General features: G+C 45.7%; 1 protein-coding gene across 1 annotated transcript in view; it reads right to left on the bottom strand.

Moving 5' to 3' along the window:
- The window catches only part of UBE2O (ubiquitin conjugating enzyme E2 O), a 61,871-nt gene that overhangs the window by 16,408 nt on the left and 29,857 nt on the right, over positions 1-15,606 (bottom strand). Inside the window, exons 2-9 of the mRNA XM_021541698.3 lie at positions 12,447-12,506; positions 7,309-7,419; positions 6,554-6,651; positions 5,035-5,098; positions 3,223-3,366; positions 2,547-2,656; positions 1,599-1,749; positions 316-821 (exon numbers count right to left, since the gene is read on the bottom strand). Of these exons, the coding sequence (XP_021397373.3) occupies positions 316-821; positions 1,599-1,749; positions 2,547-2,656; positions 3,223-3,366; positions 5,035-5,098; positions 6,554-6,651; positions 7,309-7,419; positions 12,447-12,506 (1,244 nt within the window). The remainder of the gene's footprint in view (positions 1-315; positions 822-1,598; positions 1,750-2,546; positions 2,657-3,222; positions 3,367-5,034; positions 5,099-6,553; positions 6,652-7,308; positions 7,420-12,446; positions 12,507-15,606) is intronic.

Below are 15,606 nucleotides of genomic sequence, written 5' to 3'. Positions count from 1 at the left end.
GTGATCTTTATTCACCTCTTTCCCTGCACACAGAGTCTAGCAGAGCACAGATATGCTGTCAATGCCCCGAGGCACAGCTGAAATGGAATAGCATCAGTGCCAGGTCACATGGCCCCACTTTCATCAGGAGCTGGACTGAGGCCAAGCTGATTCCACACAGGCCACTGCACAGTCATCACAAGGTAACTGCTATCAGTTATCTCCACTTATAACCAAATGGTGCCCAAACTCCCTGAGTTCAGGTGGTGCTTTACAGCTGAGCACTTGGGAAAGGAGATTTTGGCAATTACACATGGGTGTAGAAACCCAGCTCACCTGTCTCCTGGCTTAAACTCTCGTGAAACCTTGGTCTTCTTCTTCTTGTGCTTCCGCTTCAAGTTTTTGATGGAAAGAGGGATGCTCTTCTTGCGGCAGGTGCCACTGCCACTCTGGGATGAGGCAGTGGAGCTAGCAGAAGAGGTGACAGAACTGGTGTCATCCGTGTCATCAGCTGCCTCATCATCAGCATCCTGCTCCATGGACTGCAGCCGGTAGTCAGGCAGCCCTTCCTCCTTCAGGAGAAAGGGAGGCTGCTGCTGCTGCTGTGCTGCTGTTCCTCCTTTCTCCTTCCCTGTTTCCTCAGGCTGCTCCTCTTTTCTCTCCCCAGGACTTGGTGCACTGTTGGAAGAGTCATCCAGGTCACACTTGGATTCAGGTTTAAGCTCTTCTGATTTTTGGTCAGCAGCTGCAGCAGACTCTTTGTCAGGGGTTTCACTGGTGCCCTGAGACTCCGGGGAGCACGACATGATCTTCACGATTTGCTTCTTCAGCAGCCGTCTCACCTGGAGAGAGCAGACGTGGGTCAGACCCGTGCCTGGACACTCCTCAGGCTGCCAGCCAGCCTGGGGAACGCTCAGCTTTGTGCAGAGAAAAACAGCACCCATGGGACTCTACAAATTTCACCTGCACCAGACTGCTCTGCAAACCAGCCTCTCAGAGTGCTCTGCTCAGGAGCAGCACTGCACTAGCCCAAGTAAAGTGAGCTTTGCTCCTTCAGCTTATTTTAACCATGTATTGAGCTATTTTGTTATGGAAGGTCACAAGAAGCTGCACAAGTAAATCCATGTAACATGCATGGACATGCAGAGAGGTCACTATCTACACACTGATGACATCCTGTTATTCTAGGAACACCCAGCCTCTACAGCCAGAAGGTACAGACCATAGCATGACTCAACTAGCCTAGGAAGCAAAAACAACTTCCTCGTTTTACTGTAGCAAGGATTTAACTGAACATTTCAGCTCCATGAGCATGCTAAGGAAAACAACATGTGTTTAAGTCCCAGCTGGCACAGGACACTTGACCCCTGCAAGGTGACACTTCTGTGCTGAGGCCCTGTTCATGTTCTCTCAAGGTGTTAACTGCATGCTTCACCCGGCGTGGTCAGACTGCTCCACAAGGTGACTTCCCTGCTGGCAACAACAAGCCATTACTCTTCACAACCACTTCAGGAGTCACATTTCAGACCACATGACTACCAGGAAAAACTCTGCTTTAAAAGCCACAGTGACCACAAATGCTTAGAGAAGTCAATGCCTCCCTCAACCCCTCAACTCACCTTTTTGGCTACTGATCCTTCACCCAGGACACAGTTCCTCTCTGGACATTCACAGGTGATTTTCGCAGGTTCCACTTTGTCTGGGAACACGTAGAGGCACCTTTCCCCAAGCTGCCTTTGGGCATGGTCAAAGCACCCCAGACGCTTTACCCTGGCAGAACAGGAGAGCTGTGAGCACAGAGCAGTAACATAACCCAGCAGTGCCCAGAGCCTTCACAAGGCTGGCACGGCCTCAAGCCAGCAGTGCTGCTGCAGGGGTGGCAGAGCACCACACCAAATCATTTCCAGGCACACAATTCTACAGAAGAAGGGGGAATCTCACCAGGGACTGGGTGGGGATACAAAGGGTTTGGGCAGGACAAAGACACTCCTCTCCCTGTAGCTCCCCGCTTCCCCCCAGAGAGAGCTGCCAAGAGACATTTGAGTTTTTTTGCTTTAATTTGAGAATTGCTCCCCTCTAGTGCTGGAGCTCCAGGCAGAGCCCACACTGACAGTGGTGCTGCTCATCTGACTTGTCTTTTTGAGCTTTCCCAGCCCATTCCAGCAGCTGCAGCCTGCAGAGGGCACCAGCCTCTGCCTGAGCAGCAGGGCTGCAGCCGCACCCCTGAGCCCCACCCCTGACACACACGGAGCTGCAGCCTGCTCCAGGTCGAAGGACAAGGGAAGAAGGAAGCTGCTGCCAGACACCAGTCTGTGCACCTGCCAGCTGGAGAGAACTTGGCATTAGCAGGATGCTTGCCCTCGTGCTGGTAACTCAAGTGTCTGCTAAACTAATTTGGAAGTTGCTCTCTCGTATTTTTGAAGGTCTGGGATATGCAGGCATGCAATGTGGAAAAGAAAATCCCGCTGGAAACAGCAGCATTGTGTCTGTTCACTTGGTAGGCCTGTCACCCACAGTCTGCAGGGCCTGAGTGCTGGGAGTGAAAAAGGGTTTTCAAAGGATCTCACCTGGACAGCTTCTCCTGGCTGATTATTGAGGGAGGAGGGCTCACACTGTCAGTACCTCCAGGACAGAAGCTCTTAGTGATCCAAGTAACCTTTAGTTCTACCACCTGTACCTATAATGTAGTGATAGAAGAGGCAATTACACATTTCAGAGACTTTCCCAGACCAGTGTCTCAGATCTGAAAGTTTATGTACAGGAAAATGTAAACCTGATTTTATCATTTAATATGGGCAAGTGAAGCTTCACCACATCCAGGACAATCACAGTGCCCCCACAGCCTGACCCCTGACAACAGATTTTACAGCTTTTATCTTCAAGGAAAGACAAGTGACTTGTCTTTCCTTGACAAAGCAAAGAATCAGCAATATTTCTCCCTTTTTGGACAGCATGCAACATTAAGTTTCAATAGAAGATGTGATCCTACTGCCCTAATGATCAGCAGTACTGCCCTCTGAGTGTGCTGACACATGATTACTTTCCAGGGTGCCAGCAGGGACCCTTGCTAGGATGCTAAAAAGTCCTGCCAGTCCTCAGTGAGAAATTTGTCACCTCAGAACACCACAGCCACAGCACATTTGCTCTTGGGAGGTTACCATGGCAAGCTGACTCTGCTCCAAACAGCCAGCCAGGGACCATGCAAGGCAGAAGGTGGCCATGTGTCAGGGTATCAGTCCTTACCTCTTCCACCACCACTCTGAACTTGCTCTTAGTGCTCAGAACAGGCTTCACACCTGAGAGCCACTGCACACTGGAGAACACTTTAGATGGCCCGATGAGGACTTGTCCAGGATAAAAACCATATGAATCATCAAAGAAGAGACCCTGTGGGAGAAATGGAGGGGAGAAAAACAGCATAAAGGACTCTAAGATTTAATATCCCAGCATTTCCCTTCCACCTTTTGTGATCAGTAAAATTAACTACAAAGGTAAAGTCTGCAAGATGCCCATCTCCTGTATCTTGTCCTCTCCTGAAGGCAACCCAGCAGTTCCTATAGCAACCTGCTCTGTCACATATCCAAACAGGACCAGGACTTGGTGCAGGAGATGCAAAGGTACTTGCAAGAAACAAAAGATGCATATTTCCACACTCTCAGTAACAAGGTAGCCAAGATCAGCAGGGCAAGGACATCTCTCTCTTTTCCATGCTCTAATTCAAGCACCTGTATCTTTCAGAGACAAAGGATGTGTGCCTTCACTCCTCTGCTTGTCAAATTTAATATGTAAGCATTATTCTTGTCTCAGGTGGATTAGTTAATATGACAGTTCTTTGAAAACAAAAACAGGACAGTAAACACAACAATTGCTTTCCTAGAGCTCCTTCCCACTGATACTGAGATTCAGAGTGTGGGGGCAGACAGAGCAGTTTAGGGTAGATAAAATACTGAGCATAAAACTGCACTGAGTCTTGTAATTTGTCAGAGGTGATAAGAGCAGTGTGACACAATCTAAGTCAGGTAACCATCTAACAGCAATTCTGAGCACAGGATCAAGAGTAACACTAATTCAGCCCAAACTGTGACTCCCCAGAGGACTCTGTACACTTTAAAGGCAGCCTGACTCAAGCCATCTCAAAATTGGGTAACCAGAAGCTAAATGTTGCTACAACATCCATTTAAGCAAGCAGAAAACACACTGAACAACCCAAAGTAGCAGAGACTGAGGTATTGGAGAATATCGAGTGACAGAGCACTCCTTTTCTGTACAGAGCAAGAAAACCACAGCAGCACATCCTATTGAACTGATATTCCATTTACTCTTCGACAAGCTGGCATCAAGTTTTAGCAGAAGTGCAATTTTAGATCAAAGGGACCTTTGCTTTCAAGGCTGGGAAGGATAAGAGCTCAGTGCTTTGCTAGTTCCTAAGAATCACACGTCATCCTCTGTCATCTCCCAGCACTGCTGCCAGCAGTGCAGCAAGGCCCTTTGGAAGAACAAGCAAGCTGTCATCAGCCTTTGAAGGTGAGAGAGGTTAGATCCCATCACACTGCAAACTGTTTTACCCAAAAGCAAGCAAAACCTTCCCTGCCACATGATTTGGAAAATGCCAGTATGGTGGCAGGTTTCTGTTCAAAAAACGCCATGGACTGCAGTAACAAGAGACATTCTCTTACATGACCTGAAAACCTGCTTCTAGCAGAGCACCTGTTAAACAAAACACCTTTTTCCAGAATAGGAACAGTTTTTAAAAGCAGTAATTGAGTAAGAGCCTTTAGAAGCACATGCAGATAGGAGTAGTGAGGGAACTGCCTGACACCAGCCAGTGGACAGTGTGTTACACAAGTTGCTTACAAAGAAACCAGTTGGATGTATCAAGTGTAATACCTCCTCAAACCCTGTTCATGACTAACATCACCTTTAAACTGTTACTGTAAGTGGTAAATTCTCAGGATTAATAAATGCCTATGAATTTTGCCTTCTCCCTCCCTCCTGCACAAAAAGTTTCCAAGGCAAAGCTGATCAAAAGGACTCTCAGGAGAGCCAGCATCTCACCGAGTCACTGACGTGGGGACAAACATCATACAGCTTGGCTCCATCTTCTGTGCTCATGGAACACCTGGAAACACACAAGAGACACATGGTCACATTTCCAGAGCCATCCACCCCAAAAGCCAACAGCACCCAAGGAACTGACACTGCCTGAGCAGCTCTGGCCATGCACCCAGCAGTGTGTCACTGAGCTTTTATGGGCCAGAGAAAAACTGGTTATAGACAAGCTGTAAAAGCATTAAAGGTATCTAAAGATCCCATTCAACATGTAAAAAAAACCAAGCTAAATAAGGCTGGGTACTGGACAAGAGCTGTCTGCTGCAGAGGTCCCATCTGTTACTCACACCATGCTGGGACCTAAAGGCAATTTGGGCATATTTCCTTTAATAATAGCTTCGTTTCCAGAATAAGTTCTGGTGGCATTTCAAATGATTCATTAGGAAGAGGTTTAACAAGCAGTACTTCACTTTACACAGCTGTGCAGGAGCTGGTACAACATTCCAGGCAAAGTTTTAAATTGCACCAGTAACTGCAGGCATTACAGATAGATGTGTGGCTATTTTTCTCTCCTAGTTTAACACAGACTAAAGAACATTCCAGCCTGGGTTAACTGCACAGTAACACAGTCAAACTCTCAGATGCATCCACCAATCATCTGCTACAGCTCCCACATTAGTCACTTCTCTTAGACAGACTCAGAGCTGGCTGCAGGACTGGGGATTTGATTGTTGTGTTTTAAACATCAATGTCAACATTCAATTTACAAGACAGATGGGTTATTCCCCAGCTGCCAGGCCCATAAGCCTCTTGGCCCTCCACTGGTTCCTTCCTTGCCTTGCATCAAGAGTTTGTTAGATAAGACAGGCCTCAGTAACAGAGAATATAGTAAATCCATGAGGGTTAACAAAAAAGTCACTGTCTCACATGCAAGAGAAACAGAATTCAGATCCTTCTGCTGGTTTTGCAGAAATTTCACCACATATTTCTTTCAATATCTCTGGTTAAATCTTTCTCTAGGCTTTGGATTGTGTTTTCATTTTTAAAAAATTCAGTGAAAAAGAAAACTGTTCTATCTTGGGTAACTTTTTCATCTTTGATAAAAACCACTAGCTGCAAGTTTCCACCATTTCACAGACCCTTTTTTAAGGAAGAATTCTCCCTGCATCTCGGTGAAGTTATACTCTCCTACTGAGAAATAGTCTAGAACAACCACCCATCTTAAACAGCTAATTTGCAGAGGAGAAACACAGTTTAAAGACCCATGTGCTTTATTTCTGGAGCACTGATCTGCTGGGATTGGAAAAAAATTGTCACTTTTCAGACTACAGCTTTTCCAGAGGGTTGTCAATGAATCTCAATGTTTTCAGAGAAAGAAGTATTCTCTTGCTCTACATCTGAAGATCATGCAAGCAGATAACTTATCACTATGTAAATGAAGCCCAAACTGTTTCTTCTTCTTATAAAACAGATCAGGATTGTGAAAACCAGGGGGGACAGTTTTCTACAGGAAGAAGAGAAGTACCTGGCTCCATTGGAGAGCTTGAGGATGACCTGGTTCTTCAAGTCATAGACCTTGCCCAGCCAGCAATCATAAGCTATGTAGTCACCATACATGAAAGGCTGTGATGAAAACAAGAAACAAAACTTTAATTGTTGTAGCCAGAGCCACTTTTATCACTCAGGCTAATTTTTCATCCCAGAGGAGCTCATATCCTACTATCTTGCTGCAGGTTGTGGCTTGGGATGCATTATGACATCCCTGCTCTTCACTCCCAAATTTTCTTTATCTCAGAGGAAAAAGAACAATGAATTCCTACCCCACCTGGTCCCTGGAAACCAACTATCCACTCAGAGAGAAACAGATATGTTTGAGACTGTTCCAGCTCAACGAAAACATGCTTGACTCATTTCAGCATTTTTTATAGCCTGTTTAAACAGCAGTGGTGTCACAGCTCAGCAGCTCTGGGCCATGGGCTGCCCTGGTCAGGTTGCCACACCAGCTTTCCACACTCAGTGCAGGAGTTCCCACATAATTTAATGTCAGTCTAGCTCTTCAAGACAATTTGGTCTCAGCAATGTGATGAGAAACACAGAACAGATGGGGAGATGAGGAGATGCTGCATCATCTTCTGCTAGGGAGGTTTTTAAAATAAAACCCAACTGCAGATGCATCTTGCACAACATGGATGCTTCGCCTTCAAGAGAGACTTGAAGTCAGCAGCATCCCTCCAAACCAGCAGGCCTTGGCTCCCACGTGTATTTTGGCTGTGTTCTCACCCAGATATGCTGCAGGTCTTTGCTGTTGACAGGGTAAAGGATGCAGTTGGTTCCCACCAGCTTCACAGCACACTCGATGTTGACGTCAATTACGGTTCCACATTGACTGTCCTGAAAACACAAAAGGGAAAAAAGGTTTGTTACCTATGGAAGGTCCTACATACAAATGTATGTTTTGTGTACAAGTCAAAAGTTCAGAGACAGACTTCAAGACTAAACCCCTTATTATCCTTCAGGTCCTTGTTTTGCAGGGGCATTTCAAACACCATGAGAGATCAGAAGGTGAGATCACTATTACAGACCTGTAGTGTTTTCTTCAGTTAGAATCTGAAATAGCTGCTAAAACAAAGACTCCTACACCTGGTCAAATAAGACCATGCTGTATCAGGTGATTAGTATTTACTTGCTTTAAAATCTGCCTGGTTCCCAGCTCCACAGGGCCACTCTGCAAATACTGCCTTGAGTCAGCAAAGGCAGGGGCAGAACAGCAACAAAACAAAAATTCTTTAAAGCTGTTGTGACTTTAACTCACAATTTTGAAGGACATTATAAATAGTCTTTATTTTGTGTCATACTGAAAAAAAAATCTGGCACCTGTGGTCAAATGTCAAGGTTTGCAGCCAGATAATTCACAGTTGGTCTAATTATAAGATGGTCTGTCATTATCTCCCTCACTTTTTAACAAAGTTTTAATCTTTTTTGTCCCCAAGAAAAGAAGGCATGCTGTCAGGAGCCTTCAGGGGGCAGCTTGGCAGGGAGCACACAATGTGCACGTTGCTCACACATATGGTGGGGGCCTGCAAGGAAGGACTGCTAACCCAAACACTGTCAAAGGCAGCAGCTGCCCTGGCCTCCTGACAGCTGGGACGATCGATAGTCTTATTTATTAAAGACCACAAGTCCATTATCAAAGCTGACTGAGGGCCAGCATGACAGTTGCCCTGGTATGAGCTGTCCTTATCTCAAACATCAAGGACTCTGCTCCAGCAGGACTTGAGCACAACACTCAAAGGGGTTTATGCCCTGCAAGAAGTGGATTTGTTTGCTCAGTTCTGTTCTTTCAACCACGGGAAATGTTTAGTCAAGGCTTTCACTCAGAGCCCTGGGCAGCCCTTGTGGGAGTTCAAGAGTTTGCTGGTGCTCAACTCATTCAGCTTCATCTTGAGGACTGGCGAAGTTGGAGCAAAGACAGTCCAGGGTAATTCTTGGACAGACTGCTCAGCCCTTTTGGCTGGCTTGCTTTCCACCTGCCTGCTGCTAGCTCTTTCCTCACCCCACAGCAGCCCAGTGCCCTGCAGCCCCGAGGCTCCCAAGGCAATGGGACCAGGAGAGTGGGCTGCCCGAGGCAGAGCTGTGCCAGCATGCCCAGGAGGGCTGGGAGAGCCAGGCTGGCAGACCCCAAAGCAGCAGGGGCTCATTTCCTCCAGCTGCTCCACATATCACTCCCATGCCTTTCCAGAAGGGCTGGGAAGCACAGGGAGCCTTTCCCAGCTTCAGCTCCATTACAACAGACTGCAGCTAAGCTTGTTGCCTGCACAGGCTGCCAGGAAAGAGCCCAGCAGAGCTGTACCATCTCTCTCACCTGAAAAGGGTTGGCCAGAACTACTCTGGCTTCACAACAGCTACTGCCAGCACGATTCAAGCCGTGGGATGAGTGAGGCCTGCTCAGAAGTGGCACCTGCTCAACAAACCCACAGCTTCTGCAGGCTACAGCACAGCCACCTGCCCTGCTTCTCCTCCAGAGTCAGCTAAAACAAGTATACCCACACCATCCTCTGGCTGTGCTTTGCAGTTCAGGCCCTGCATTTTAGACTGTTTGCTAGTCAGAACCAAAAAACCCACCAGGAAACAAATGCCTTGCCCTACACTGTGCATTTCAAGATTATTTTCTTTTCCTTTTATCAGCAGCCAACACGACAGCAGCTCTGAGACATGATACAATCCAACACCTGTGATTTCTGTGGATCATATTGTCTCCTTGTCTAAAAACCATTTAATGGATGGTGAAAATACAGCAAGCAATAAAACCAGGACTGGAGTGACTTATGTGCTCCAGCACCCTTCTGCCTGTTCTCTTAGAGTTTCTTCATGGAGAAGGTACCTGCACACCCTAAAGGTGCCTCCCACCTAACACAGCTGGGTGCTGTTAGTCATGGCCAGAGAAACAGGTTTAGATCAGCTTGCTTCTCCATCCAGCTACAAAATGCTTGAGCAAGTGCAGAGCCCTGTCTGCAGTTAAGAAAGCAGAGATCAATGTTGTGAGCAGCCCCAGGACCTACAGGGCTGTCAAATCACAGTTCTCCTCCCTCACCTGCCACTGTACCTTCCTTTATTTTGAGTTTACTTATTTCCCTGTAACATGAAACATTAGCCTGCGGCAGAGGATGCAGATTTGCAGGCTGAGGGGTTCTGCTGAATCACTGAGTTTATAGCAGTGCTCAGCAGTGCAGTCCCAGAAAGAGACATTGCCAACTTGTCTCATCTTCCAGGGCAGGTCCTCGGCTGGGCACAGCTCAAACATCCCCATCCTTTCATTAGCTGATCCCATTAAAGGAGGGGCCAAATGAAATGAGCTGACATTTCACAGCTCTGTTACAAAACCCCATTTCCATCGATTCCAGCAGAACTGGAGAAGGGGGGTGACTGAACTGAGTGAGCAGAGCTGATGGCTTCAAGCCTCACTCACTCCACAACTGAGTGCACTCCCTAGACCTTGTTCCTACTTCTTCAGGTACCCTGACATCATGCACCACACTGGAAATACTCAGTATTTAAGCAGTGAATGGATTCCCTCCCCATCAGAGACAAGGCTTTGAGGCAGACCAGCAAACTCCCATCCCAAAGTGCAGCAGCTCTGGAAACACAGTCATCAATCCTGTATCTTCCACCTCCCATCCTTCTACTCTTTCCCCCAGCACCCTCTTTTCTAATAACAGGATCTTTAAATCACCTTTATTCCTTTGTTTAAAAGGGACAGCATAGCCCAGAATCCTTTGAAACAACAAAATCCAGGTGTCTGACAGATTACAGACCCACTTCTTACCTTTTCCCCAGATTAGCATATCATCTGGAAAAATAACCTCTGCCACTTCTCCTGCTTCTCATCCAGCTGGATTAAGACTTTCAGGCCAACTGCATTCAGTGAAAATGATTTCATTTTATGCCTTTCCCCCTGAAGCAGTCTTTTCCCCCCACTCAGTGCTCAATGAGAAGCACATGGATTTTGAGTCAGCTCTCCTCTCTGGAGGAACAGAGGATTTCGAGTTCTTCTGGCTCAAGGTTAAAAACAAGCCCTAAGAGTGTGTTGAATACAGAATAAGTTCCACATTCTCCATTTGCCAGGCCAACTGGCGCAGGGCAACCATCCCACATCCTGAACTTAGCAGGCTGACACTTGCAGGTTTTCTATTTTAAATGCTCCTGTAATTTTTGGAATATATCTAAGTGAAGGCTTTCTTTGGAATAAAGGGAGTTTATTGTTTAATTCACCTGCACTAACATTTAGAAACATTTGAGGGTGAGGACATCCTCAGATTTGTTATGCTTTTTAATAGAGAAGAAATTAAGCTATAATCTCACCATTCCATCAATTAAAAAAAATGAAGTTAGTGGGCAAAAGGGTCAAGCAAATACCATTATTTAAACATGCAAACCAACAAAAATGAATGTGCAAGACAACTGCTGGGTACATATCTACCAAAGCATGTGCAGCAAGCCAGGGGAGCCAATTTCTGCTCAAATGAGAATGGAAATTGCAAACAAAAGCAGCACATCCATGTTTGCCAAGAGGAGAACAACCTGCTGTCCTGAAAGCTTAAAATGACTTTAAGAAGCACTGGATAACAAACAGTTGAGAGACAGGACTCAAAGCATCCCCCTGAGTGAAAAGAACATTCTGACAGCTCCAGCTGTGCCAGGTACAACATTGTGAACAGTCTATAATTCCAGTTTCTACCTGTTCATTGTTTTGGATGAGAACTCTTTCATAAAGCTGCAGTTTTAGAAAAACATGTTAACTTCAAATTCCCATTTCAAACAACCATTAAATTTCTTAAGGAAATACTTTGCTTCAGCAATTTAAAAATTATTATTCAGGCTTCTCATTCCTTTTTTTTTTTCTTTGTAATATGCTGTGAAAAAGGGAGTGGGTTTACTTTTATTAATTGACAAAAAAAGGCTTTATTTAAAAATAAAACCCAAAACAACCCAAACAAGCCTTCTCTATCCCTGCACCAGGCTGCACACACCATGTGGTGCAACTGCAGCAGTTAGTGGCCAGCTGCTTCCTTCATCACAGCCTTGGTAGCCACATTGCTGGAAGCAAGTCAAGAGAAGATAGAGGCAAGCACATGGCAGGGCCATATGGCTCAGGGTTAGAGGTTAGCTCCGAGCCACAGCACGAAACTGCCAACCTTGCTGAGCTCCGTAAGAGTGCACATCCCATCTGATCATCAATACTCAACAATCTCCCCAGTATTCCCTACATAAAACCCAAATCCACTCATCTCTGATAGGCACAAGTGCCATACAACTAGAACAGAGGGGCTGGGACATAGAACAGCATCCAGAAAGAGCAAAGGGAACGATTATCAGCTGCTGTTTAAGAAACAGCTTCTTTCTGTCAACCCAGCTGTGTTGGATGCACCAGCAGTGTTGGGTTTGCTGAATTTCTGGGAGAAGCTGGAAAAGATGCTACTTACTGTAGACTGAGAGGTGTGTCTGAAAATATTCCCTCCAAATTCTCTACCAGAGCACACAAAGAGGCAAAGGCAACAGTGGAACTGGGATCCGCCCCTACTCCAACCTCCCTGTTAGGTCTGGGAGAGGAGGTCCACAGTCCCCACATCTCAAAAGGATTAATGTAAAACTGGAAGAATGGCAGGGTAGACAGGTTTCTAGTCTCCTTCCCTGACCATGCCCAGGATTGCTTGCTCAGGAGACCTTTGCAGCTATGCAATGCAGAGAAGCAGCTATGCAGAATTCCATTTCCACTGAAGGCAGCTAAGTCTATCCAACACACAAAAGACAGAACATCCTCAAAACATTACTGTCCAATTCCATTCAGGCAATTTGGCCAGTCCTAGAAACCTATGCAGCAGAATCACAATCAAAAAGGGATGAAGAAAAAAAACACTTACACTGGAGCTCATGTGTCTGACCACATCTCGAGGGACCACTGAACGATCTTCAAGTTTCAGCTAAGGAGAGAGAGAGAGAGAGATTGGCTTTAGTGATGACCCCAGATGATACTCAGTCAGAAATAACATGACAAATACAAATGCACAGTATCCCAATCCTCCAGACTGAGGAGGATTGCAGCAGAGGCACTTCCATACACAGAGTTAATCCCATTGGCAGTTGCAAAATCCAGTTGACAGAACTGACATCAGCAACCAGGGGATCCATCCATGACTGCTTTAAGTCAGCAGACACATCAAAAAGGGTGCAGACGTTGACTCATTCATCCCCTCAAGTCTCCCTCTCCCTGCACCTCGCAGCATTTCCTACCCACATCCAGTCTATGTAGCAGCACATCACACCACAGCTCTGTGTCTCATCCTGCACTCTTTTCACCCAAGATACTCCCAAATATCTGTGGAAAGCCTGTTTGCCTTGGGACACATAAAACAAGGTTGTGTACAGTAAGAAGTCTGAGCTGGCAGGGGAATAGTTAACAAATCCACTGCAGCAAGCACTTGTCTTGAAAAAAAAAGGAAAAGAAATGGTTGTTTCTGCACTTAGAAGCTCTCAGGTACATGCAGGTAACAAAACATCCATAAGACCATGGATAAAGTCAAAGCACTGCTTACTCCAGCTCCTCCTAAAACACTTGCTGGCAAAGAGCTCGTTCTGGCAACAAAGGATGTGGTTGGACCACCTTTATGCACCCTACAGCAGCTCACACAGACCTGTGGGCACCAGGAGTGCTCCCGGAAAGAATGCATCATTTGATGAATCTCCAGTTATTAACCAAGTGATGTCCTTCCAAAAGTGGCCCTTCATCCAGCTGTTTCAGTGGCCTCAAGACTACCTGCAGGCTATTTCATTAAGTGTTTTCAACAAACTTAAAACTACAAAATGCAGCTGCCATTGAATACACTGGAATGCTACACAAGGGATGATGTCCTATGGGAAGCCACAAGATTGAACTCCAATTTCAGGCTTGTTCAGCCTCCCAGTAACTCAGCTAAAATCTCCCTCTGCTGAACAGGGAGAAGCCTCATCTGCATTTCAGTGGTCCAGAAGTTATTTGCATTGGTACATCACTGAGCCCTGCAAACACACTCATTACACACCCCGTGCTCTGGGAAGTGCCACATGAACCATCAGGGACAGAGCCTCTCTCACGTGTCACTTGCAGAACCAGCCGTGCCACTGCTGCTGCATTCCCAGCTTTTCCTTGCTCATCCCAGCCTGAACTCCACTGTGCTCTGTCAGCATTTCATCCTAACCCACTCCCTGGCTTACAGCCTGCTTTACTAAATTAGACAAATCTATAATTCAAGGACAAGATCTGGAATTAAACCAAAGGACCTGAGTATTTATCATCTTCTTGACTGGCTTTTTTTCAGTAAGAGAGGAAGAGACCCAGCCAGGCAGGCTTTTAGACCCAACTTCTGGAGTCAGAACCACACCAGAGTGGGAAACCTGAAGCCCACAGCACATTTCCAGATTGTAGAAGTGTCTTCATTGCCTCCCACATCCCACTGCGGTATATAGATAGACATCAATTTTTATAAAGTTTTCTAAAATTATTTGTTGAAGTAAGTACTGTATAGGCAGCCTCTTAAAATCCAGAATTAGGCTGCAACATTTACATTCCATTAAGTAGTCAAGCATGAGGAGCAGTTTGGGTACTGTAACTGGAGTATTCTTGCTGCACAGCTCCAAGTGTATGATGGTACTTTCATTTCAAAATGCATTAAGGCTTAAATTGATGCATTATGTTTCAACACACCACTCAGCCATACTGTTCCCTATGATGCAGCCTCTGAAGAACCCAGATCATTAAGATAATTCGATGTTACCCAGCAGCAGCAGTATCTTTGGGTTAGTCAATGCTGGTAAATCACAGAAGCTGTAAATCAGCAGCGTTCTCATTTTGTGATCCTTCCTCAAGAATATAATCATACCAATTCTTCCCAAAGCAAAGCATAAAACTTCCTCTACAGGGGGACTATATTTAACCTATTTTCAGATCTCTTGGCTTTTAAAGGTAGTGCTATTTTCAGGTTCATGTGCCAGACCCACCTGTCTCAGTGGCAAGAAAAAGCAAGCCAAGGAGCAGGCAGAATGCCAGCATCAACAATAAATACTTCAGTTCTGTCATGTCACAAAAGACTCAAAACCCACAAGAAACCCAACCAGAGTGAGCTGGAATGGCTGCTGATGAACACAACAGCTCAGTGATTCCTCCTGTCCTCTGTCACAGCCACAGCAATGTTATCATCAACCACCGGACAGCCCCCCTCCCTCAGCACTGAGGGAATTCTGTTGCAGAAGCACTTTTAAAATAGGTCCTCACAGTTGCTATATTTACCTCTATGAAAGTCTGAAAGTCAGTATTAATATGGCTGGGTTTCTGTTCTAGCCATGTGCCTCTGTAATAGCCCCAAGAATGAGAAACAGCAGTTTCCCAGAGATGCTCTGCGGAATTCTATGCTCCTATATGCCAAGCTGAGCTCCCTCCTCAAATGCAAGATGTGTTTGAAAAAAAAAAAATACTATAGTAAAAATATAATACATGACTATATAAATATATGAATATATATTTTATACTATATTAAAAAAAATCACTATTACAAATGTTAAATAAGTCAAACCAAAGACACTCATCACTACACACATTTCACCCTGGTGAAGAGGGATGACACACCCAGCCTGGGGTCAGTCATGTTCTTTAGGGCCTTGACTGCAAAGAGAAGTGGCAGAACAGCTCTGGCCCCCATTTATTTCCTTTACTATTCAGATGCTCTCTTAGTGCTCAGCATTGAATCAGTGCCTGAGCTCCACAGCAAATTTATTCATCAGAAGGCAGCAGCTGCAATCTGGAGAACACCTGATACTTTAGCAGGGCTGATGATGTTCTCAAACCACATAGCAGGAGGAATACATAAATTCTGATTTTCTGCATAGAAAACAAGCCCCAACAGGACCACGTTCCCATTCTCAGCTGAGTCATCTCACCTCAAATGAAATAAGGGAGCCATCAGGGCTCACACCCAGAACTGGGCAGACTGGGAGAGGACAGACACCTCCACTGAGCATTAGCTCATTAAGCCTTGGGAGTTTTCTGCT

Source organism: Lonchura striata, chromosome 18 (genome assembly GCF_050655825.1).
Source record: "Lonchura striata isolate lonStrDom1 chromosome 18, ASM5065582v1, whole genome shotgun sequence".
NCBI lineage: Eukaryota > Metazoa > Chordata > Aves > Passeriformes > Estrildidae > Lonchura > Lonchura striata.
Note: the sequence above shows the minus strand (reverse complement) of the source record. Positions and strands in the feature narration are given on the sequence as shown.